This window comes from Xiphophorus couchianus, chromosome 9 (genome assembly GCF_001444195.1).
Source record: "Xiphophorus couchianus chromosome 9, X_couchianus-1.0, whole genome shotgun sequence".
Classification (NCBI taxonomy): Eukaryota; Metazoa; Chordata; class Actinopteri; order Cyprinodontiformes; family Poeciliidae; genus Xiphophorus; species Xiphophorus couchianus.
Genome location: NC_040236.1, coordinates 7,450,551 through 7,477,118, shown reverse-complemented (window position 1 = coordinate 7,477,118; position 26,568 = coordinate 7,450,551). Strand labels below are relative to the sequence as shown.

The 26,568-nt window shown below is 36.5% G+C and overlaps 1 protein-coding gene across 1 annotated transcript; it reads right to left on the bottom strand.

Moving 5' to 3' along the window:
• Positions 1-25,580, bottom strand: LOC114151338 (low-density lipoprotein receptor-like). Its single transcript, XM_028028486.1, has 13 exons — positions 25,450-25,580; positions 23,746-23,880; positions 21,299-21,676; positions 18,275-18,403; positions 17,921-18,046; positions 14,096-14,267; positions 9,458-9,673; positions 8,136-8,254; positions 7,379-7,518; positions 5,917-6,058; positions 5,625-5,819; positions 3,915-4,075; positions 1-2,411 (listed from the first exon to the last, which is right to left on the bottom strand). The coding sequence occupies exons 1-13, from the start codon at positions 25,508-25,510 to the stop codon at positions 2,376-2,378; spliced, it is 2,010 nt and encodes a 669-aa protein (XP_027884287.1). The 5' UTR covers positions 25,511-25,580; the 3' UTR covers positions 1-2,375.
• Positions 25,581-26,568: the final 988 nt, after the last annotated feature.

Here is a 26,568-nt window from a genome sequence, read left to right as displayed (position 1 = left end):
TTTTGGAGCATTACAGGTAATTAAACAATGGGATTTGTTGATGCAGTGCTTGCTGAGTTGTTTGAATGAACATAGTATAAAGGGATTATTGGACATGCATTAAAAGGAGCTGAAAGCTCTGGAACAAATAGTCGTGAATGTTAATTTGTTCAGGTAATCTCAGTTTACAAAAGGCTTAAAAGCAGGTGTGCCACTTTACCCAAAATATTAAATTCACAAAGCCTTCTATAAACATGAAAAATTAGATCTCAGAAAGGAGACGATCAAAGTGAAATAACTGATTAGACCCGAAACATTAATTTATTGGGTTCATCTACACCATCAACAGTGTTGTACCAAGTACAAATAAACTTCTACAACATATGAAAATCCACCTAAAATAAATAAACCCTTCCTTAAATATAAATACCAACCGTAGAACACAGAAGCACAGTTACAGCATTATCTCTCAACCGTCTGCCCTGAAGATGTCTAGATCTGCATGAGATTTGCACATAAATAAAAGACTTAAACAAATTGACAGGAATTCAAACACAGAAATGTTAAAAAACAAAATGTGTGTTCCCATTTCAGAATAAGAGCTCAGAAAGCAAACTATCAGTCAAAGAAACCCTTATCGCTTTACCCCAACTATTTACACGACAGAAAACTGTGACGCTGCCATTATTCACCCATTCCGAAGAAATGTTGGTAAAATATGCATGGCACAATCGAACAAAGCATTAGAAAAACAACCAGGAGAAAATAATACTTATACAGTTGCTTGCACAAATAATCAAACCCCTTAAAAGGTTTCAAATTTGATCTCATTAAAAACACAAACATTATAACCAAAAACATGGATTTTACATGAAGAGGAAGGAATAAAATGCACGGTTCTCAGTGCTTTCTGTTAAGCATTCGTATTCATTCACTCCGATACTGCTACATAGTTTTTTAAAATTGTCCAATTAGTAACTGGTATTCATGAAATGATTAAGAAAACCTGCAGAGATTGAAGAAGACTTCAGACTGAGAGGAGATCAAAGCATATTTATGTGTCAAAATGGTCTAATCAAAGTCCAGAACTAAATTCAGTTGGGAGTCTGTGGAAAACTTGTAAAGATATACCTAAAGGACTTTGAGGTACAACTTCAGGTCTAACAGAACAGCTGTATTTTACATACAGGTGGATTTAATGTGTATTTGAGAGCACCAGACTAAAGGGGTTGAATATGTCATACACTTCAGATTTTTACGTAGAAAACCATTATCTTATTTCCTTACCCTTTTACATTGTGTGTTTAGGGATCAAATGATACAAATACGTTCGCAAGGCACTGTAGGTAGATAAAATTAAATCCTGTCGTTTTACTTAAAACTGTACTGTAATGCAGGAATATTTCCTTTCAGCTTCAGGCAGAATAAATGCCACCAAAATCCAGGATTCTTATGTAAAGAGAGAACGACCACTTGAAGTTTAAGCTCATTAGAGTTTTAATGTGATCAGAAACCAAAATCTCAACTCAATAACGGGGAAAAAATGGAATGTGACAATGTTTGATTAGACTCAATAAAATTAGGGGCTTTTTTTTCTACCTTTTGACAGTTTAGGTTTAATTCACACATTTTGTCTTCAGAACATAAAACAATAATGCACATTTTAAATTATTCAAGTACTCATTGGGCAACAGGTAGGTCACAGTACATCCACAGAGCTGATGGTGATAAGAGCAAACCAGAAGAACAATAGTTTTACTCAAGAAAACTATTAAGTTACCTCTCAATGTACTCTTTAATACTTATATTTATATATAATCCTATGAAATGCCCAGGGACAAAGTGCACTTAAATATATTGCATGTACTGTTCTTTAACTCTTTGAAAAACAAAAACTACTCGACCAAACCCACTCAGCAATTCAACACTCCAGCATCTTCAGATGATATAATAGAAAATCTGATCCTAGAAAACCGTGGTCCATTCTAACATTCAGGTACCCAGTTACTTTAATTATGAGTTTGAACAGTTCCTATTTCTACTACATGTCAAAGAGTCTCAGGTTGCAACTCTTAACCTAATAGATACGTTGCCTTGCTAATAATTTGATATTCTGTTAATCATTTGTGCACAAAGGCGCTCAGAGTGAATCATAAACATCAACAGCAGAAATCCAAAAGGATTTAAAGTTATTACCCTTCAAACTGAGGGAACCAAGTAATGATGGCGGGCCACCACATCTCCCAGGCCTCAGACATTCATGTCATTACTTCAACGATGTTCACACCCGAATGATGCTGGGAAGTGACAGCATGACAATCTGGGAGTGTCTGTTTATTGCCATGATGAAACATCAGCAGGAGGGGCGCAGCCAGCTGTCTGCTGGCGCCGCACCTTCACTCAAGGTTCAAATCCAGCCTGGAAAGGGTTTCCTGTCGGAATGGGAGCCACGTTATTTACTGAACTCACACAAAATGAGTCTGAGAAGCTGCAAGTGCGACAACCACAAGAGTTCATGAGTGATAACAGATGGAATAATCAAAAGATAACATATTCAGACGCTTTTGTACTTGGACTAAAAAGTTTAGCTTGAGTTACAATTCAAAGTTATGTTATAAATCTAAATTAATTGTTGTTTGAGCTTATGCTTTTACCATGTGAACCTTTTGAGATAAATAACAAATTACAGAAACTGGGCAAAGGAAGAGAAAAGAGGCAATATATTTTCATGCTCTCTGCACAACAGTTTATATTGACAACTGGTGGTGTTGTTCCCTCTTGCTTTTTTGGTTTCTTGAAGAGGAAGCGCCTGCTTATCATGTGGTTTCAGAAGCAGCAGCTTTTACCCGCTGAAGATGCACAGACAACTGGTGACAATGACATTTAATAAAACAGAAACTTGAGTGTGAATTATGAAACATTCGCTTTACTTTACCCATTTTAAGGCCTGTTTTTCTATATTTTCACAGCAAACTATTGATATATTGTTAAGTCACCATATAAAAAAGCTTTATGGTCTTTGACAAACCTGTATAAATGTTACAGGATCAAAGAGAATACAAGATTTCCAACAATTTTTCAAGGCTAAAGCCTTGTTCATATTTGTAAACACACCCTTTCAAATAGAATTACTGTTTGAAAGAAGAATATCACAAATATTACTTTGTTTTTATTTGCATTCACACTTGATTGTTTCTGATCAAACTAATTTTAACATCAAAGATAACCTAAGTAAAAAAACAGTTTTTTAAGTGAAAACGCCAATCCAAACAACCTCTCCTATAAATTTATGAATTAATCATGATAAACCACATTTATTTGGTTCTACAGTCATCATCTGTAAACCTGTGTGACAACATGAAGTAGGCTAAAAAGATTGAATAAGCAACATCAACTCAAGCTCCGATCTAAAGAACATCAGGATCAAAACCACTCCAACTTGGAAGGCTAAAGAAGAACATTTTGGAAGACGTGTGTCCAAACCATTTTAAAGTCTGGCTTTTAGTCTGGTTGACGTACAGTGGCATGATCTAAAGAGGCCGCTAATCCTTAAAACCTCTTCAGTGTGGAAGAATTCATTTTCCATACAGAATAGTGAGCCAAACTTTTTCTTCCCAGTGATGTGAAAAGTTTCAGTGCCAATTATTGACATCAGTTGTTTCTGGAAGAAGGTGGCACAACCAGATGTTTGGATTAGGGAAGGACTTAATTTTTCCTCATAAGGCCTGATTAGTTTGGACAGTTTTTAGCCGCCTTAATAAATTAAGCATAGTTTGACAACTCTGTTTTGCATTACCTCAGATTAATGATGTCTGTTATTACAATTAGTTATTTTATTTTGGAATCTGTAATACTTGAGTAAAATCAGAAGAAATCTGTATGAGGCAAATGCATTTTTACAGCGGTGTATCATCATGTGTTTCACCTGAACTTACCTTGACTAAAGTCGTGTTAGGGCCCACGGGAGGCCCCTGATCGATGAGTGGGTTCTGGGACTCTTTCAGAGAAAAGTTCTGCAATGTGAAAGACCTGGAAGGACGAAACTCTTCCCTCCACCACCACCAAGCCATCCCTACCAGCAGCATACTGAGGAGCACTGGGAGACACACAGGAGACAAGCGTCACTCTGCAGGATGTGCCAACCTGACAGAGGGCTCTTTGAGACGCTGATGTAAAGTTTCTGCATGATGTCATTCACCTCCTCTGAGTGCACAAACATTACTCAGCAGAGCTGTAACATATAAAGTTTCTCAAACACAGTTTCTCGTCAGTGACTCATTATGTCCATCTGAGACAAGTCCATTGATGTGTGAACTTTTTGATGTAAAGAGAAACATTCAAACTGAGATTTTTTTTCTTTGCTAGCCTGCAACAGTCCACTTTTTGCTTTTAGTGTGTTCTCCGGTCCTCTTGGTACTCATATGAATTGGACTGTGCCAGAGTTCACTTCAACCGAACCGAGACGTGGGTGTTTAGGCAGACCGGAGTTCACTTTTTTGATTCGCTGAGTTCGATTACGCATTCAAATCTCTCCAAATGAGCTGGACCTTCTAGGCAAATGAACCAGAATTTGATTAAAATGGACTAAACAGGGAAAGTGTGACCTTAGTGTCACCTTTAGTTTATTCCCTGGTTCAACACACCTGAATCTAATGACATCTGCAGAACATTATAACATGCTGAGGAGATGTCATAATGTTTGAGATTGTGTTGGACACGGTACTGGCGGGGCAGAGACATGGTACCTGAAACTGGGAGGATCCCAACACTTGAGACTGGGGCTGGACACCCAGGCTTCACTTGAAAAGGAAACCCTGTGTTTTTATATGCTTGAAAAAGGATAATTGTGCTTTTTTCCAACGTCAGCCTTGCTTTTTAGCCTAAGTGGTGTAATCATTGATACAAACAATAACAAGATGACTGCAGATTTTTATAAATTTTTGATCACAGTTTTGATTGTTGGCTTTTTAGTTTCAGACAAACCTCAAAATGTTCTACAGCAACATAGATGCTATTAGATACTGAATTGTAAAGGTTTTAAACTTGTTGCTGTTTTAACTAAATCTGCACTGAAACACATGACTGCATTTCATCTTTGTGTGAATTTCATTTGTGCAGGTTAAGGTACGTAGGCTTTCCCAGTCAAGCGGATTAGTCCACTGAGTTCCCCTCATATTTGTGTTGAGGTTTTACCTTTAACTTCTCTTTAATGTTTATTCTGTACCCCACAAACATTGACATTTACAACGACATCAGAAACGTGTCTTAGCCATGCAAATCTACTTGGTAAAGTTGTGAGTGTTGCTTCAGACAGAGCTCAAAAAGATGACGTTTGCAACTTTGACATTTGTTTGAGATTGTGTGAAAATGTTTTTAGTTTGGTTCTAATAGGCATGCTTTGCCAGAGCATGTAAAAATGTATTTCAGTTGAAAAACAAGTCATCAACGCGACAAATAAATCCAGCACCTCACGGCATGTACTTTTAATTAAAAAAATATATTGATTCTCATCTTTCATGGTCAATATTGGACCTTCAGAAACTAAAAACCTGTCTTTGTCTTTCCATTTGGTGACTTTAATCAAATGTTTGTGAACTTTCCTTCCTCGTGAAGGAATTTAAATATTTGGAGGAACTATGACTTACTGATAACAGACAGGATTCCGGCGAACATTGGATGAGATAAAGTTGATGCAGGAACAGAGCGAGAGATAGAAGGAACTTGAGTTTTGTTAGATCTTATTTGTCGAGAGTCACAGCTGAATTGTTGCCTCTCTGACATCAGATTAATAACACATTCGTGCTGGCACACCATCCCTGGATGCCCACACGCAGCCACTCCTAAGGAGACGCAAATGGTTACTTTGAGATTTTATCCTAAAAAGTCAACACAAAGCAGACACATAAAGGTTCTTTTGTAGGCTTTAACTAGTCCTACCTTTTGGTTGAAGCGCTGGATGAGCGATGACCAAGCCGCCAGATAGGGTGATGTTTGACATCATCACCTGGAGATTTTTGCCATTGTGTTTGTTGGCACGACATATGGAGTGTGTAGCTCCATCACCCCAATATAAAGATCCCTGACGAAGAATGAGCAGACATAGATGTCAACTGGCATGTCAGAAATGCTTGTTTCTTTATTGTTCGATCCTGTTTCTTAAGCTTATTACGGTAGTTTGTGTGAGTTATTTGTAGGTGCATCTCAAAAAGTTAATATATCTCATGTGTAGACAATAGTGTGATGTATCTCAAGCATGTTTGTGTAAATGTTGATTAATATGTCTCACAACTGAAAAGAAAAATGTTTAGATAACATCTGAATATTAAATAAATCTTATCAAAAAAAGAAGACAAAGACCCATTAAGACCAATTGTCCAGCAAACAATGATTAGTCCCCCTTTACATTTAGCAGCCACCTCCTAGCAGAAAGATTTAGAGCACTTCATGCTTCTCTCTGCTGTGAAACTTTATTTTGATGCCAATTTTATTTTCCCACATGACTTGGTACCTGGCCGCGCGGCCAAAACCACCAATTTCTGCTTTAAAGACCCTGGCTGTGCTCGAGCAGCAAACTCATCTGACCTCTCTGAGGAGAAACTGAGTTTTTGGCTTTTCATTAGCTGTAAGCCGAACTGGTTACATTTACTTGAGTAACATTTTGGAAAAAAATACTTATTTGAACAGTTTCACTACACCATACTTTTTACTTGGTGTATTTTTATGAAGTACGTCTTACTTCAGTAACTTCCCTGAATGAACGCAGCCTTGTTTAAGTCAAAAATCCACCTGACCCAAACACAAACTTTCAGTTTATGTTGAAGTAAAACCTCTTGTTTGTACGTAAGCTCTGTTCTAATGTTATTTTCTGTCTGCTGAGCCCTTTGTGCCATTTGGACATCAAGAAGATACAGATATATTTTGACACTGGAAGTATTTTATCCTGTTTCAACATATAAATACATTACCCATGTAAGTATTACTTCCATAAGCCTTATATTGGAAGAAACTGAATTGGAAATGTGTTTTTTCTTATTTTGTAATCATTCTGTGCTTTGTTGTAAGGCATTAATGTGGTTACTAGACCTATATTCACACTACCCCTTATATTTAGTTTAAAATGTTTATTTCAAACCATCATAACTTGACAAAGAACAAAAGGGAGTTCTCCTTGTTCAGTCAATTGGTACACCTGACTGACGCCTTGGCATAACAAGTAGGTAGAGGGAGTTTACTGTTACACTCTACAGTATATGACTGGAGAAATTTCCAAACTCATTAAATGAGTTTAAGCCCTAAAGACAAGGGTACGACTGATATTTTTTGTGGTTTAATACTGCAACTTTTAAAGCTGTGGCCTTGAAATGGAAATGTGAATATAACCTAATTTTGACCTTTGTACCTCAAATACTGCGAGTCCAAACAACCGGTCCAGGTAGCCGTTGGATTCTACCACAGTTTTACGGTGGCGGCCTTCAAGATCTATCCTGGAGATGCTCCTCATTCCCTGGTCAAACCAGTAGAGCAACCGTCGAGGCAAATCTAAGGGGAAAAAAATCCATGAACATGTATTTATTCACCACCATTAGCATAGGTACAGAATGACACACATTTATTCAGAAGTGTTGATTTAAATCAAGGAGGCCAGAGATCTTCTGATTTGGTACTGAAATCTAAACAGTAGATCAGATGTTGATTTGAACCACAAAGGCCGTCAGGCAACAGTGTTCTAGAAAATCAATGTCTTTTTTTCCTCTGTCTTTGTTTTCAATAATTTTTTCCTGAAAGAAATATGGTTACATCTTAAAATATGAAATCCATACAACATTAAAGCATAAAAACAACTTTAAATAGTAAAACAGTATTTAGAAGGATTTACAGGTCTCTAAACTACTGAACCTCTGATTATAAAGTTCAAATTTATGCTGCAGATGTTCCTGTTGAAAAGAGGAAACAGACTTTCCTATTTTTCAAAACTTCTTGAAAAAATGTGCAAGTAAATGGTAAGTAAAATTAAAATGAGGAAGCCTAAAACATTCTGCACGCTCATCTATACAGATAAGCGTGCAAATTATATCATATAATGTTTTAGGCTTCCTCGTTTTAATTTTACATACCATTTGCTTGCACATTTATCTATGCAAAATTTCTCAACATACCAAGAGAAAGGGCGACAGGCTGGCGGATTAAAGAAGTGACCAAAGGAAGTTTTGTCCGTCCATCTTGAGTGACCCTCTGAATCACTGGAGTCCTGCCACACTGAGCCAAGAAGAGGAAGCTGGGAAAATAAAAATATTCAGAGATTTGGTTGTTTTTTTAATCCCATTTCTTCATCTACGCAAAATATATATAGAAAGCACATCTATTGTTCTTTGTAAGGTCAGCTCCAACTTTTAATTGACTCGCGTTACAGATAGTAATGTTTTAAGATTCATCATTTGTACATCTGAAAATATCTGCACATCCAAAAAATGTTTATATGATAAAGTGCCTTGAAAAATTTCACATTTCCTTAGGTTGCAAATATAAACTTCAACATGTTCTAATGGGATTTTATGTTTTAGAAAAATACAAAGTATTAGAAAAACAATACATAGTCTATACATTTTTTTACAAAAAAAAAGAAAAGGTTTTCAACAGTTAACTCTGATACCCATAAATAAAATCCAATGGGCAAACAACTTGCTTCATAAGTTGTGTAACTGGTAAATTAACTGAACCTGTGTGTAATTTAATCTTTGTATAAATAACGTTGTTCTGTGAAAGCCTCATGAAGACCATGGACCACAGAGGGATGAGGTTGTGAAGCTCTTCATGACAAGATGAATGGAGTGGGTGATTGGTTCATTTAGTATTTTTATGTAGCAAACTTTATCTACTTAACCACAAACTCAGATTGCTTTAGTAAAGGCCCTGACAATCATGTGTCCCAAGTTTTCACCTCACCAGATTTTTGTCCCACTTTATGCATTTTAAAAGCAAATGAAGCAGCTCCAAATCAAGAGTGATGTAGATTATTTTATTTTTTTGTTTCTTTTTGACTAGATGTAAATGAACAAAATGAAAAGCACCCAAAAACAGCGACGACTATAGTGGTCATCAAATTTGACCTATCAAGACAAAATCTTCATAAGTTATTCTGAGGTTGTTCCACCCCACAGTGACTCAGGAGCGTTCATATCAACTCACATGTTAAAAAGCCATTATTGTCCATAAGTATATTTGATTAAGTACAGTTTGAATTTCAAATGACATATGTCAATAGTTAAAAAATACTTTATATTACATAAAAAGCAACTAAAACCTTTGATCCAAGGCCTGTTTTACCTCTGTTCATACAGTAAAGAAACCTATTGTGAGGAAATATTAAAACATATTCCCTTATGATGCCTCTTTCACATTTTATAAAGCTACAACAGACTCCATCTCTTGTCACTTTTAATCACACAAAACATTTGTTTCAAATTTCTGATCACCCTACCCTTGGAGAGGATCCACAGCAACCGCAGAGGGCTTGTTGAGCCCGGTGATCAGTTGACGTTGAAACGAGCCGTCCAGCAGCGCCACATTAAGTGAACCTGCCTCAATGTTGGTCCAGTAGAGAAGTTGGTGAATCCAATCCACAGCAAGCCCAGACACTGAACTTTGAACTTTCAACACCAGCACAGCTTCCGTTGCATTTTCAGCTACTGACATCCTGAAAGATAAAATGTGAAAATATATAGATTATATCAAAAATCAGTGGACACTCATCTTAGGAATGACTGTCATATCAAACATCTACATAAGGCAGATTAAATGGTTTATTCAAAATAAAACTTAAATTTTGATGTAAAAATTTTAACTTTTTTTCTGTTCAACTTAGTTAAAGTTGAAGGATTTGGAGGCAGTCTTCCTTCATCCACTTTGTGCAATCCATCTGTAAAAATGGCTGCAAAACAGGCCAGAGCATAACATTACCACCACCATGCATGACGTGTATAGCTCCATCTTTGTCTTGTCTGACCGTAAAACATTTCTTCTGAAGGTATTTAGATTTTTCATCTGGGCAGTTGGAAATTTTCACTTCAGTCTTTCTTGGTTTGCATCATTACAGAGCATGCGCCAAATCAATTCTTTGGAGGAGTGTTCTGGTGTCTTAGCGGGTAACTAGTTATTTGCTAATTGGGCCCGGAGCTTGGAGCATAGCGTGTCATACGTCGGGGCCGCCCAGAATGGTGTGTTGTGAAAATGAGAAGGAACTTACAAGGGTAGCCTTGTGAAACCAGGTGTGAGCATGAATGAATCTGATAGACATTACTCTGCCAGCAACCATATAGGAAAAACAGCAGAGGTCATTGTGTTGACTAAGTGACTTGATCAATTGAAGGATATCAATATATATTTTGTACAATCATATGAAACCAGCAATCAGTTCAATCCAAAGGTTATCAATAAAACAGGATTGGAAAACCTTCCAGTCCTCAGAACTCCATGAAAGCAAAAAATAATAGATTGGTTAAAGTCTGCAGACAAAAATGAACCTGAATTAAATCTCTACCTACTTTTATTTAATCTGAAATTCTTTCTAAATGCAACGTTGAATGTCAGTCCACATGAGAAAACAAAGAAAAACGTCTGTCTATCCGCAACTCATTGTTATAACTAAGGTTGGAGTGAATCTGTGAAACAACTGAATAAGACAATACTAACACAATGAGTTTTTCTCCAACAGGTCACCAAACGAGGCAGAATATTTACTAATTTTTCCCTTACAGGAGAACGTGCCCCACACAGAAAATGCATTTTTGTGCGGAGATGAATGACTAATCAAAGGTTTATGAAATATGAGCACAAAATTAACTTTGAATATGACCATGCAAAGACGACTGACTGAACCTCACTGACTCGGCAACAACCAAAATGACGTTTTCCAGGCTGGAAAGACCGTGACAGTATTTAAAATACTTCTATAAATCAAGAAATGGATTTACAGTAGAAAAAACCCCACATTTATTCCAAGGAAATTAAAACATTTTAGTCTTTGGTAGAACAAACCTCTCGTCATTGGCTATTCTAAATTTTCTCTGTTCTTTCACTCAGGCATGAAAACAGAATTGCTTTTCCATTAAACTCAATAACCTTAAGTTGAATAAAAGAAAAGAACAGGTATAATAAACAAGACTGACTACGTGATCTAAACCAGAAATCATGAAACAGCATCAGATTGACTCAAATTTCTCTAGACTTATTACAAAACATATGTAGTCCTGCTTTTAAAAAGACAACTTATGAATCAAACCAAATTTGAAACATTTTACCAAGGTCTAATTAGTTTGGCAAAATTACTTTAATGTGGGAGGATAAATACAACGAAAAAGGAGCAATCAGAACTCAGACCTAGATTAAAGTAGATGGAATTTAGTGAAAACAACCTCTGTCTTTTCCTCTCTCTTTTAGCCTCTTTTATCTGCTTACATAACCATGTTAATGTGTGACTTCCAGCAGTCACACATAAACAGACTGAAATTGATTAGTCTACCCTTTAGGGAGGGTACAGATTGCAGAAAAGAATTAAAAGCTAAACTCACGTTACACCCTTGCCATAAGGTGACCTAAGTGTGGCCCCAGCGCTGGACGGTGAATGTAACTCTGTATCTGTTCCATTTGTATGACATGTATGGCCTGTAATATTTGATCATTTTTCAGCATTAAAGCTTGTTTTCATATATAACCAAATCTCATTATTTCTCAAGGTAATTTGTACTGAGGGGTTCTGGTCGGGTCCTGAAACTGATTAATGAACCTGGGTGGCGCACAGAGAAATGAATGAACTCCCAACACAGCTGCGGGTGATCATTTGGGTCTCGGCAAGGCGAATAACCCTCACAGTCACTCGGACTGAATTAATCATTGTTGATGAATAAGAGGTGTTCCCATTTTGTAAACTTTATCCTGCTTTCCTAGTGGACACTCCAGCATTTTATGGTGCAGTCTATTTTTATTGTGAAGTCATAATTTTCCTGCTCCAAAGGGTCAACAGGTAAACTGCAGGTTCCTTAATAACCCTAACTTCAAATTTATTGACCTGTGAAAAAGGGAAATGTCTTCATTAAGTCACAGACGAATGCACAACTGGTATTTTTTGCATGTTGGTTTAGTGTTTAATTTGATCAAATGCAGAAAAATACATGGCTGGATTGTTCTGTGTCATTAGCCAGTTCACTTAAACTTAGCAAATCAAACTTACTTTCTCATCAACAAATAAACAACCACTGAGTTCACTGTGATGCAATTCCCAGCTTCCTAAGTAATCACATCAGAAGTAAATGAAGAGTTTGTTTGAACTTGTACTTAGTAGAGCTCCAGTGAAAAGCATGCTAGGATGGAAACCTTAATAAAATATCTCCAACATTTCTTCCACTTTCTTGTCTTTCGCAGTTGGGTGTCACCATTTTTGGGTGTCACCAGTTGTCAACTGCATGGTGACAACTGGTGTCACCAGTTGTTTGTTGACTCCTTTCAGTCTGATAGATTTTTATCAGACAAAGGGAAAGTCCATTTTTTAAACAATTGACACAAAACCAGGAAGTAGTGTCTGATAAACGTTTAAAAAAAACCCCCAAAAAACGCATTTGCTTATTTTGTCATCTCTATTTTCCAGGGACTTTGAATTCTTTCTGCCTGTTTGATGTTAGATTAAAATGTTGGTCTTTTGCAATTTCCCCATGGCTTTCATAACTTTCCACCATTACAATCAAACCTAAAGATATTTACTCTTTTCAATGCTTTTATTTTCTTTTGCATGTTTTGCTGAATTAATTGTTAGCTGAAATCATTTATATATCCCTTCCAGAATCTATTATTTTATCCACAAGGTTAAAATTTTTCCAAAACACAAACATAAGATGTAATTTTTCCAAAAATGTGCAAATCAGAACAAAAACTCAAGGTGTAGTATTTCTTGTGTTATTTTGCTTGTCCTCTTTAATTAAAAAAAACATAAATAAATCAACCAAAGTTTTGAAATATTTACTATAAAATGAAAATTTTCTTCTCTGGACTCTCTTTTTGGAGAATGCAAAGCATTTGTTCATTTCATAGTGCATATTTTTTATCTTATCCATCAGGCTGTGTGCTTACATATTATGTCAGTTTATATTTTTCCTCAATAACAGCCGACACTGATTTCATCCTCAACTTAAAGAGAAAATATCTGAAATTTTAAAGATCAGATTTCAAAACTGAACAAATAAATGGAGGACACTTACTCCTCTTATTCAGGTTAATTTAAAAAGAGAGAAAGTCAGGAAACAGGAAGTCATGCGAGATGCTAATCACATGTTGCATGATTTGACTTCAAAACAATGTCTGTTAGCTAGTTTTTCCATATATTCCCTCCACTTCCCCTAAAACACACACACACCCCAACCACAATGAAAGGTTTGCTTGTACTTATCCCAGTCATACAAAGCTAACCATGATTTTTTAGGTAAGTGTCAGGGCTGCACTTCATGAGAAATAATTGAAAAGCATGCAAGCTACAACCAAGAATGTAATTTCACAGATTTTACTTCTTTGCAGCATCTGTGTTCGACAAAATAGAAAGCAAAAACATCTAAGAAGCTAACCAGAAGCTCTGTGGAACTACTGACTGAAGCAACAGAGAGAGGGAACAGATGCGCCATCGAAAAGTGCTTATGCACATATTTCACACCCTGAAAGGAAACACACACACAGAAAAACCACTTTGCACTGTGCCGTCCTGCGCCCGGGTGTCAGTTTGCATCAACTTTGATGGTTGTAAGTGAAGGGCTGATTTGACGGCACGCACATGTTGCATGATAAGCAAAACGAAAGAATGTTCCCTCACTGAACAGAGAAAAGTTCATTTTAAGGACCGTGAAATGCTATTGGGAGTGAAAACAGAAATTTCCTTATGGTGGTGTTTTAACTTTTTTGCAGAGATATGAACATGAAGACAAACCTTTTCAAGTAGCTCAACACCATCAACCATAAGTTTATAATTAAGCCAGTTGAACAGTTCTGACCAAACACAAAATAGATAAGTTATGCCAATCTGACCTGAAAAACAGTCAGGATGAAGTTAAAAGATGCCAAGCAAAGCTCCAGTTGTTACCTGTATATGGAGCCGCGTCCCCGTTCCGTCCAGTACACATTATGGGTGGAAGCCAGGACTGCTATTGGACCATGTCCCGGTGAATGTGGTACCAGTATCGAATGCTCCTTGTTAATCAGGTTTTTCACTTGGATTCCTTTTGAAGAGCTGAAAACCAGCTGAGCTTCACTTCCTGGAAAACAGATGTAAATAATTAAGATTTTCCTAATTTAATTTGAGCAAAACAGAATGATAACATCTCTTGCTCAACTCAATTTCATTTATAATAATAAAAAAACAACAACACCACAACCATAAAAAAATTTATGCAAGCTTCAAAATCTAACAATAGTGGTAAAAACATGATCAATAACAGAGACTAATGATGTTTACACAGACATCCTGACTGATTTATTAGGCACAGCTGTTAAAATACTTATTCACACAAGCCAGCTTCTTTCACTAAAATCTTTAGACTTTTTTTACCCTACATATCATCCCTGTATTAAAAATACATTTTGATATTATACTTTTATGAAAAGATGAGTTTCTGTCTTATTGTCTTAAAGGTTCTCATCAGCTTTAAGACAATCATCAAAATTAATGAAAATAAATACAACTATATCAATCTGGGGGTAATGAATCCGTCACTCGCCCTCACTTTCCAAACTGAATTTTTGAATTGACTGATCCTGATTTCATAATTTATGAAATGCTGTATTAGAAAGATGTGTGGCCACCTACCGTAGGGCTGAGCACAAAAACACTGGGTCTTTCAACAAGACAAAGATAGCAAACTTCTGGAATGGTTTTTCCAAAAAGTTAACCTCAACGCTATTAAAATGAAGGGAGAATCCAATAAAGTGGTTTGTTTCCTATTATTTTACCTTAAAATCAAAAGCACAGAAGTGCATGTAAACACCTGACCAGAACTGTATATGCTCATGGTAATTCAGTCTTAGAACAAACAAAATGAAGTGATACCAGTTCAGAAACAACTGAAATCTGATGAGAGAAAAAGAGGGTAGGAAAAGTTTTTCAGCAATGAGACCACAAACCCATTACTGTCAGCAAGTGTTGTCATCCAAATTGTTGTGCTCTTGAGTTGTTGCATAACTTAAAGTCTTGGGTTGTTTGTCTTATTTTCTTTTATATTGTGCTATAAGGGCAAATATGTACAAGGCTAACCACGGGCTGCAAGTTGGTGTCAGAAAAGACATTTATTTATGTCTCCACTGCAGGGACTCCGCCTATAAAACCAGCTTTCCCGGCCTCTCTCCCAAACCTCCCACACTAAAGAAGACCCCAGAGTTCCAGGCTTTTCCTGTGGTAATACAGTCCGTCATTTCCTGCTGGAGGATTGATAGAGGAATGGATGTTATACCAAATCAGGAAAAAAATGGCACTAAAACAATCTGAGGAGAAAGTTAAGTTTAATCTTGGCTTTTTTTTTTGTTTTTTTTTAAAAGCAAGATTAAACACTGTGCCATTGTTTCCCAATCCTGGTCCGCAAAGCACACTGCCCTGTATGTTTTATCTGTTTCCCTGCTTTATCACGCCTGATTAAGCTGAGTGCAGTTCAGTAAATACCTGTCAATTGAAATCACCTGCAAGGAAATGCCTAAAACATGCAGGGCGTTGATGACCTTGACGACCAGGGTTGGGAAACACTGTGCTGTGGTTTACCAGAGCATCTTACCAAGAGTTGAGAGGAAATGAGTAAGCTGATCAGGAAGACCCATCCGTCCCTGGGATGATCTCCTAACCCATTGCAAGTGGTGTGAGACAGAACTACAAAAATGTCACTCCTGGTCAATGTTTCCCATCCCATACATGACATCATGATGGCATTGGAAAGCCTCTTTTAGTATAAAAAAAAAAGAAAAAATGCATCCTGAAAGGACATAAATGCTAGGTTATTCCTCTTGCAGCTGTTAGCCTGAACAACCAGCACTGATCCTGACAGACCAAATCTGAACAAACCTAAACAAATCTGAGCAGATTGCACTTGATAGTGTGCTGTATCTATGTGGTCACATTTACTGGATTTTTTTTCCAACGCAAAGCTTCTGTGTTTTTGTATCACATTTCTGAGCAATTCAATCAGTAAGTCAAAATAATCCCCTTTTTCAATTGTAGCGCACAATGAAGGATTTCTGACGCTGTGGGCCAATTTCTCTTTCAAAAGCCCATGGATTATTGCTAGAAGACATAAAAAATTACTATTTGAAAGAGAAATATGGTGACATTCGCCAGAAATGTCACCACATTAAAGTTTGGTCTTTTAGGGGGATAATGATTTGGCTAAAAAGGAAAATGAGTTTCCATTCTCCTGACAGACTGGACTTAAATTCTTTTAAGTCATGTTTGATATATAAACCATTTCTATAGCAACTGAAGTGAACAGTAACTTGATCATCCTATAAAATGGTATCTTTCTGAAAAACACACAATACTGCCCTGTTAAAAGATTATCATTCTAAGACGTAGGCATGTGATTTTCTTTGATAGTCTGCTATGACAGTAATCCATAAAAGAGGAAAAGAGGTCATTCCGACAAGTTGTTGGTTAACCCTAAACCCGGAACTGCCATCAAAGCCGTTCTTGAGCCACTTTAAGAAAATCTGAAATATACAGTTCATGAAAACAGCACAAGAATTTACAGGAACAGGAAGATTTTTGGCAAGAAGAAAGGAAAGCTTTACATCTGAGAATTATTGTTTTATCACTAAAAAAATAAACTTTTATGGAGCAATACATGATGCAAAGAATTGGGTTGCATAAACTTTTAACCTGGGTTTTTGGATAGTTTCTGTTGTCATATTTGTTGGCTCAAAAACAACTTTATTCAAACACTAATTATATTTTCTGAAAAATGGAAAGAAAAAGTCACATTGCAAGGGTATGAAAGCATATGTAAACAGGCTGTGTTTAATGCAGAATTAAAAATGATTAAGGTTGGATAGCACAAAGAGCATTTCAGTGGTGATGTAGCAGAGGTGGGTTTGATACAACAATGAGTTGGCTACTAGTCAAATATCTCTTCCTGTCTTTATTCCAACATTGCCAAAGAATATAGGAAAAGAATAAGTTACGCCCTACTGGCAAAAGGGGACCGCACAAAATATTAAAAGTTGAATTTGAAACATGCAGTTAAATTTTTGCTACATTTTCAGTGTGAAATTTTGTAAATGCAATAAAAGAGCCATTCATGGGCGTGCCGTGGTGGCGTAGCGGTTAGCGCGACCCGTATTTGGAGGCCTTCAGTCCTCGACGCGGCCGTCGCGGGTTCGACTCCCAGACCTGACGACATTTGCCGCATGTCTTCCCCCCTCTCCTTCCCCGTTTCCTGTCAGCCCACTATCATATAAGGGACACTAGGGCCCACAAAAAGACCCCCTGGAAGGGTAAAAAAAAAAAAAAAAAAAAAGAGAGCCATTCATTTTAAGGTGTATTAAAAACCTTTAACAGGGGTGCAAATATACAGAAGAAGATTGAAGCCACAGGAAAAAAAAAAGATTTCTAATTTTAATCTCAGAATCAGAATTGTTTAAGTTGTGCATGAACCATCAGGCAAACCTAGTCTTAAAATTTAAATCTACTAAACACATTTTGGGCAGGTTTTCAGTGTGGATTTTCATATCTGATACACACCTGATAATGCTTGGTTATTTCTTTGTATTTTGACACAGATTGACACAGAATCAGAAATGTTAGATTAAAATCAGAATTATTCTTATTGACCTTAATCCTCTTCCAGACCAGTAAGTGTTGTGGGAGTTGTATATAAAAAACATGCAGGCTCTAATGGCGTCAGTGGTTTTTGATTGAAATGACTGGGCTCACCCTCGGCCTTGCACTCTTGGGTCAGTGGGTCCATGTGGTAGCCCTCTTGACATTCACAGGTGAGGCTGCCGTTTCTGTGGACGCACAGCTGGTCACAGATGTCACTCTCCAGACACGCATCGACTTCTACAACATCAAGCAAACACATTTTTGGCAAACAGACATCGATTAGCAATGACTGAGTAAAAAATAAGGAGAGTGACCATACAGTATTCTGTACTTTTCTTAGAATGCTGCATGGTAAAACCTGATATAAACATGCAAACATTAATGAACAGGTGCAGAACCTGTATTGGCCATAAGCTGAGAGTTACGGTATTGTCCACAGCAAAATAAATTGAGGCCGTCGTTCACCTTCACAGCGACTATCTTCGACCAGCTTCATGTTGTCCGGGCAACGGCAAAGGAAACCAATGGGCTGGTCCAAACAGAAATGGGAACAGCCGCCGTTATTGTCCTGACATTCATCCTGATTGCTGATATCTGCAAGATCAACATTACAAAAAACAAACACTCATCTACAACACCGATAATAGCATTCTTAACAATACTCTTCAACATTTCTAACTTGCATTCCACTAGATTTGCCAATTTGTTTTTATTTTCATTTTTCATTCGGGCACTGATTATTTTGTTTCATCTTTTTTATGTTCTGGTCAGTGAAGGCTGAGACATTCTTATCTCTGAGCTCCTTGATAAGTCTCTGAGAAGCAGACATTGTTTTTGAATGTGTTCTACAAATAGATTTGGACTTTTTTCTAATACATAAGTTTAATGATTTGTGGCAAATACATTTTTTTTTTATGGAACTTCTACTGTTAATTCAGTAGACATACACAATAAATATATATATTTTTTAAAATCAGAAGCATAGCAATCAACAATATGCAGCCATTTTCAATGCTATGTGCATAATATTTTGGTAATGGTTAAAAAGGGAACTGGCTTTAAAAAAAACACACACACACAAAAAAAGGTCCAAAGAAATGCTTAGCAAGAAAAAAGACAGCCAAGCAATTAACATACGACATGGAAGAGACCCGGAATACTGCAATGATTCGGAGTGATTAGACAAACGTTAATACTGTTGTCAGGACCCATGGGTGTGTGCAGCACTGCATGTATAAGCCACAACAACGGGTAGATTTAGCCTGCTGAGCAGCTGGCCACCCAGGCAACCCAGATTGGCATGATTTTATATCTGTTGTAATTTTGATTAATATCAGAGGTGTGTTTCAGGTATTTGTTTTAACCCTCCTGTTATGTTCGTTTCTGAGGTACAGCAATAATGTTCGTGGGTCAATTTGACCCGGAACATAACAGGAGGGTTAAAAAAAAAGGGGAAATAAAAGTATTTTCCGTGGTGGTTTTATATTTTCAGGCTTTATTATTCTAACCAATTGCTTTTTATCACCACACGCTAATGTAAACGAACAGCATGTGGTCCACTGGTCACATTTGCAGAGTGCTCCTAAACTCTGTCCTATTATCAGACATCTAACAGAACTGGGCAGGAAATAACAGTTTTTCTCTGTTGTTTATTTTACTGAACAAAGAGACTATAAACACATTTACTGGATAACACAGGGATGGGCCAGGAAGGTCAAGAGAGCACTGCTTTTTCTGCTGATACAGCTCCTTGACCTCCATCCTACCAAATGTTTGTACATTGATAACAGCACAGCCTGCAGATATGCTTGCAGCATTTATGTGCCTGACATGGATTGTGGTGTATCTCTGACCCTAAACCAGAACAGTCACTTTAAACTTGGCAGAACAATGGTTTGGTTTGGCAACTAAACAAACAAAATTATTTGTTTGCTTGCTCGTTTGTTTTATTGTAAAAATCACAACTTCCCCAATACATTTATGGTAAGAGTGAGCAATTTCACCATTTAGCTTAAAATTCAGATTAAAAAATCCCTTTTGGCACAAATCTTTGTCCAAACTCATCAAAAATGTGTTAAAGTTGTTATTGTTCATTTATATTTATGTTGTTGTAATAACTGAGGGAAACATGCATCTTTTTTTCATGTTTCTGTTTTAATTAAGTGTTTTTAAAATGCTTGGCTTCTTTTTACAACTGAAGCACTTTGATATTTTAAACATACCATGACAGCAGCTTTAAACATAACATAAAAATAACCACAGTCCAAACAACCTCCATGCTTTACATACCAGCCTTTAAGCTGTCATATAAATAACTACACAAGTTCACAAATCAATGCCACACACTTGATAGGGTAATATATGCCTGTGGCAGAGAGAGTAACACTGTAGTGGAAGAGTGTTACATAAACATTTGACATCAATGTTTTAAAGGGTATCAGAGGAGCTAAAAATGTTAATAAAATGAAACTGACTAAAAAAAAAAACCTAGTATATTGATGCATCTATGACTTGTAATTGTCTTAGCTTTTGTTATCTCTGTTGTTTATAATTATAGACATATAGACTGAAATACAATAAAAATATAGTCCAAAACCCATTGCCCGTAGAACTGTTTAAAAGGCTGCAGAGAGTCAAGCAGACAACAGGGATCTGTTTCAGAGGATTCACACTTGCTGTGACAACACGTTAATTTCTGATATACTATTTATTTAGTTATGGTGTCAGTTCCAGTAACTTCTGTCTTGTTAAGAAGAAGTTCTCAAAAAAAAACGCATTTTGAACAGACAGCTACAATTCTGTTTCTAAATCATTACCAGAAGCTCAGTTAATAAGTCAGTAATTCTTTAACAATTAATTTAAAAATGAATACATGAAATGTTTGGTTATTATATCTCAGTTTAAACCTGAATATTTGATTATGTTTGAAGTTTGCAAAGCCAGTTATCAGAAGAATCACTTGACCGCCCTCTGCTGGTGGGCAGCAAAACAGCAACATCCTTATTTCCACAAGGCATTTGGAAAACTAGCTGGAAACGTTTTAACCAAACATCTTGTTTGGTTAAAAAGTTTTTGTTTAACCAAACATCTTGTTTGTTGGTTAATGAGCATTTGGAGAGTAAAGTTAAGATTTATGACTTGCTAGAACTTTATAATCCCAATATCTATTCTACTCTTGGGGGAATCTATCATTTCCAGACTCTCCTCCTCTTCCTAATTCACATATTTTCTTTGTGGTGAATTTGTACCAAACTAAAAATTCTACAAGGGCTCCATTAATAACATTTGGATTAATCAGAATTGGTAGAGCCAACACTTTTACATGTGGGTGTTTTTTTCTTTTCTTTATTCTCTGAATTAAACTTTTTCCCCAATGGTAAAATATTTAGTTGCTGTATTTCTGACTTAAAAAGTCAGAAATAAAATAAGTTCTACAAAGTGAATAATTTGTAAACTTCTGTGCAGTGTACATCCAGATGACTCACTTACCACAGTTTTCCTCATCGCTGCCATCAGAGCAGTCCGAGGAGTGGTCACACCTCCACGCATGCCGGATGCACGCTCCGTCTCCACACTGAAACTCTGAGGCTGCACAAGCTGAGGACTTCTGAGGAGAGGCCTGGACTGAACCGCACAGGCCCTGGGCTTCATCTTGTCCATCTTTGCAATCGGTCCACCCATCACAGAGCTTGTTTCTGGGCAGGCAGGCCTCAGCCGGCCCGCAGGAGAAAGACCCAGGGGTGCAGTTGTGACAGGAATCCTCATCGCTCCCGTCGCCACAATCGTCAACACCGTTACAGAAGAGTTTTGATGATATGCAGCGTCGACTGCGGCAGGTGAACTCCTCTTTCCCACACCTGCTGTGGCCTGTCAGGGTATAAAGTGGGGAGATACAGTCTCTGGAGGTGTAACTAAAATATGTAGAACTTAACTACAAGGATTCTGGTTTTTATTTAAACTGTGCTCTATGGCACACAGATAGCACAATCACCTCGATTCTTTATACATCGTTTTGAAGAAGCCAGACTTTCTAATAACCTTTGAACAACAGCTCTGAACCTTTTTCTTTTGTCTTTTGTTGCTCAGGGAAACATACCCTGGCCATGATGCTGCCATCACCATGCTTAACAGCTAGTTCTTACTGCAGTCTTATTGTCTTGACTCTTTCCAAACATTCCTTTAGGGCAGATCTCTACAGCCTTCACATTCCAAATAGCCATTTTTTCAAGTTGTTCAGCTGCATAAATTTCATTTAGAGCAATAAATATCACATGACATACCGAATAAAAACAACTTACAGTGTTTTTTATAAATGTTTATTTTAGAAAAGTTTCTTATACATCTTCTATGGGATTCTGTAAAAAAAAAAAAAAATCTCAACAAAAAGGAAAATTTATCTAAAAAAGTATTACTTGCGCTTTTAGTGTCACTGTGAAAATTCAATGCAATTATTTCTCAAAATAAAACATAGCTAAAACCTGAATTTGTGAGAACGCCTATATTTAAAATTATTAGTTCTTTCCTAATTTTAGTCAAAGTTATTTAGAGCCTTGCAGCTCTGGAGCCACCATGCGGTTTGTGCCTAAATAGATCCATTGTTTTCTCACATAGAAAATATCCCTCAACTTTTCCATTCTGCTTGTTTTTATGTTCTCCTAGAGCCCCTCGCTGTAGGTCAGATATTCAAACCTGCTGGCTTTACACAGATCAGTGTTAATGTTTAACACCTGGAAGGTGTAAAAAGGTTTCCCTCCTGTAGAGCTCTGCTCTGCAGGTCTGAAGTGTTGAACTTTACATCAGATCCTTCTGGAACTTTGCACTCAGGGCTCAAATGACCTCAGAGGGATTAGAAAAATGATAATCCCAAACAGTATCTGTGTAGTGATCTTTGCTGCGGAGAAAGAGCAACACTTTGCCTGCCATGCAACTTGAAAATCACATTAATGCCAGGTTTAAAAATTCCGCATAATGGTTTTCAGATGTGGTGCGCAGAAATGTTGGAAAGTAGTGTGTGTTTTTAAATAATGAGCTATTAAAAAAAAAAACCCTGCAAGACTGGTGTTTTTTAAATCCGATTAATCTAATAATCTGATTAATCTAATAAAGCCTTGATGTGAGTCTGCTAGACTTTGAGGGCTTGGTTAAAATGTCACTAATGATTTTGGAGAAGCTGGGAATATTCTGGGAATTCATCTTTTATCTAATCTGCCCCCAACAACACTTGTTTGAACTTAGTGCAGATTAGTTGTACTTTATGAATTTGAGGCATTGACTGAATCTCATGACTCTCTGGTGCTATGTTTGGATTTTTGCATTAAGTTCACTTGTATTAAATCTCTCTCTTTACACATAAATTTATGCCTTAGAAAGACTGAGGCTTCCTATTCTATGTTATTTTGTTTGTTAATTTGGTCATTTAAATAGTACTCTTAAGTATCCATTTATATTACATGACTTTTTCTTTTTTTCTTTCTGCAGGACCTGGGCATGCTGTTGTCATTGCATTGACCGCAATCTAATCTCAGATGTCTGGCTATTCATTCAAAAGCTGAAACTTGGCTCACATTTGATGATGCAAGCAACGAAGAGTGGACTAAAGGTTTCCACAGTAGTTTGGGGAGAGGAAAAGCCATCCTGAAAAGCTTTACTTAATAAGTAAGTAAAGTGCTTACTTATTATCTCTTCTAAGAGCAAGAAGGGTGCACATACTGTTTCACACATGCATTTCTTTATATTGGCTTTGTTTTGTTCAGCAAGTACAAAACAAATCAGATAGTCCATCAGAGTGGACTATCTGGAATCTGCTATGCTTCAGCATTTTGATATTTGATTTAAATATTTAGAGTCCAAACACAAAAGACCCTAGGCCTGAATCAAAGAGTATTTTGAGTTTATGGTTGCATATAGTTAAAAATCCCTGCAGACCATGAACTCACCACAGTGGTGCTCATCAGATCCATCAGCACAGTCTGTGTGGCCGTCACACAACTTCGGCTTTGATAAACACGATCCATCACTGCATGTAAACTCCAGCTGTTGGTTACAGGCGGGTAAAGAGTGAGATGCAGCACCTGAAACACACAAATGCAACGCTGTTTTAATGTCATGGTTCAAATTATCTGACAAGAAGATTCTTAATGGGTTAACCACAAAGGATTGGACTGAAATCACTAAAATGCAGTTTAACTTTAATTGTCTCCTATTTCTAACAACTTAAACATAGACTTACTTCATTCAGATTGCATAAAATGAAGCTTTACTGACAACTTTTTCTGTGTTATTTTTTGTAAACTAAACAATAGGATTCAGACGTACTTGTGTGAAATCATTCCAAAATTTTAAAATAACTTTTAAAGGGTATTTTTCTGATCCATCAAGCTAAATATGAAATATTGACCAGATCAATTATCTTTAAATCTGATTGTAAACCAACCTTGCTTTGTTAGACTTTGCCATAACTTCATTAAAAATTCTAGAATTCGCTGCCAGCACTTATATTTCAAAAATATCTACAAAATATGAAAAACTGATTTACATTTTTTCCAGCAAAAATTCAGTAAGAGGTTGTGGTAAGTTATTTTAACGTGGTTTTGGACTGGAATGGTCGTGCATACAATCCTAAGGATTCTATGTTACTGGTTGTTTAATATCTACTTTCTCTGAACTTTTTACATTAACTTGCAGAGTGATAACAGAAACGCACCATCTGGACAACAACTATATTTAAGAGTCACTAGTGAATTACCCATAAATGATTCAAACCTAAAAAGCTTTTTTTTTTTTCCCAGCTGGATTCAGAAGAATTAGCATTTTAAAGGCTCCATTAAAACTTCAACTCTAAACAAAATCCCAGAGGAGTTGAAAAGGATGCAGTAGCACAAAAAAAAATCAGAACGAGATAGAGGAAGACGTTCAAATCAATTCTTCCATCTATCACAATGGGTAAGAATCAGATCCCAGACTTCAACATTTCTCTGCTCAGCTTTCCTTTCACATGGCCACACAGAGATTTACAGAGGAGTGGTGGAAGCAAATGATGCAGATTAGCAGTGTTCTGATGGCCGACTTCCAGATGTTATTCTGAAATATAATTTCTGCTGTCCAGACATTTAGCATGTCATGACAGTCTTCAATCAGAGTTCTTATATTTGCTCCAAGACTGACTGTTACTGGACATACTTCATGCCCACAGCTTCACAACACACAATGAGTTTTTGAAGATACTTTTATGATTTTTGAATTATTTGGAATAAGTAAAGTATTCTTAAATTGAATTGTACTATCAGATGTTGACATAAGTCACTGTGATGAACGCAGCACGCAGGGTCGCTGCCACTAACATTTATATTTTTACCCTCAAAATAAATTAAAATAAATTCCAAGCATATTTCAGTCCTAATACGCATATGCTAAGTTATGAAAATGAAAGTCTGACTTCCTGCAGCAGATATCTGGAGACGCAAACAACACCGTGGCGTGAGAACTGCACGAGAACTACTGCAAGTTTGAAGCAGAGCCAGCAGGGAAGCGACAATACGACCGCCTGCAGACAAATTTGAGTCCGCCACCACAGAGCAAAAACACAAGTATAAGGAGACATGTATTGTAATTGTCGTGCATGAATAACTGATGCCTCTTACCCCGAATATGAAGCAAAATGAGCAACGATATCAGCAGAAATGAGCCTCCAAGGTGCCCCATGCTGGATCCGTCCTCAGCAGCGAAGAGCCGAATGGCGCGGAAATATGACGCAATAGCCTTAAACGATGTAACCTGTCAAATAATTGCTTTTAAAATATTTTTAAAAATCTGCTCTAAAAGATTTTATAGTTGTATCCCATCCAAGACCTTAAGCAGACGGATAAAAAGAGGGTTGATTTTTTTCCCCAGAAATATTTATTTGGTCTTTTTCTCATCTTTGATTAAAGTTTCTGCAACATTTTATGTTTGGTGATTTCTCGTATAAAAAGTGCTTGTTTGGCTTTGTTTTACGGTGGACAACTAAAGCAAACACAGAGGTTATTATTGAACTAATTTAGATTACTGACCAAATTCCACAATCATGAATAAAAATGTCCTATCCAACATTTTTCACGTTTTATAAATAAAAGAAAAATAAAAAAATAACTAAACACCCTTTAGAGTTCTGTTTTTTAAAAGATATTAAAATTAAAAACCCAACACTTCTTATTTTTCATATTCTTTCAATGACCAATTGTTTAACTGATATTTTACATTTTCTTTACTTATTTGGCCAATCAACTTCAAATATATACATATATTTTAGTTTTCCTTTTAAACAGACTTTTATATAAAGTGGTGTTTTAGAGAATTTCATTAGAGCAATATTTGCTCATTTTTAATTAGGTGCTAAATAAAATAATATTCTTACATATTTTTTAAAGAAATTCTCACTGTGTATATTTTCTCATATCCTAAACCAACCAAAATCACAAAGTAAAACAAAAACCAAGTCATTTTACTCAACTATCCAGAGTTGAGTTTATCCATCTGTGATCACTTTTTGATAAACAACCTCAGTGCTCTGATATTAAAAACTATTTCCAGCCTAAAGCCATGTTTGTTTTCCAATATCAATTTATTCACTTGTTTTGACAAATGTCATCAAGTCACAAACATATGCTCTTATGTTACTTACTGTTACCTTTCAATATCACTCTGTCCTCTTTACTTTGTTTATAGGGCAAAGTTGACAGTTAAGATTTTTGACTCACAAGTTAATAACAAAAAGCTTGTCC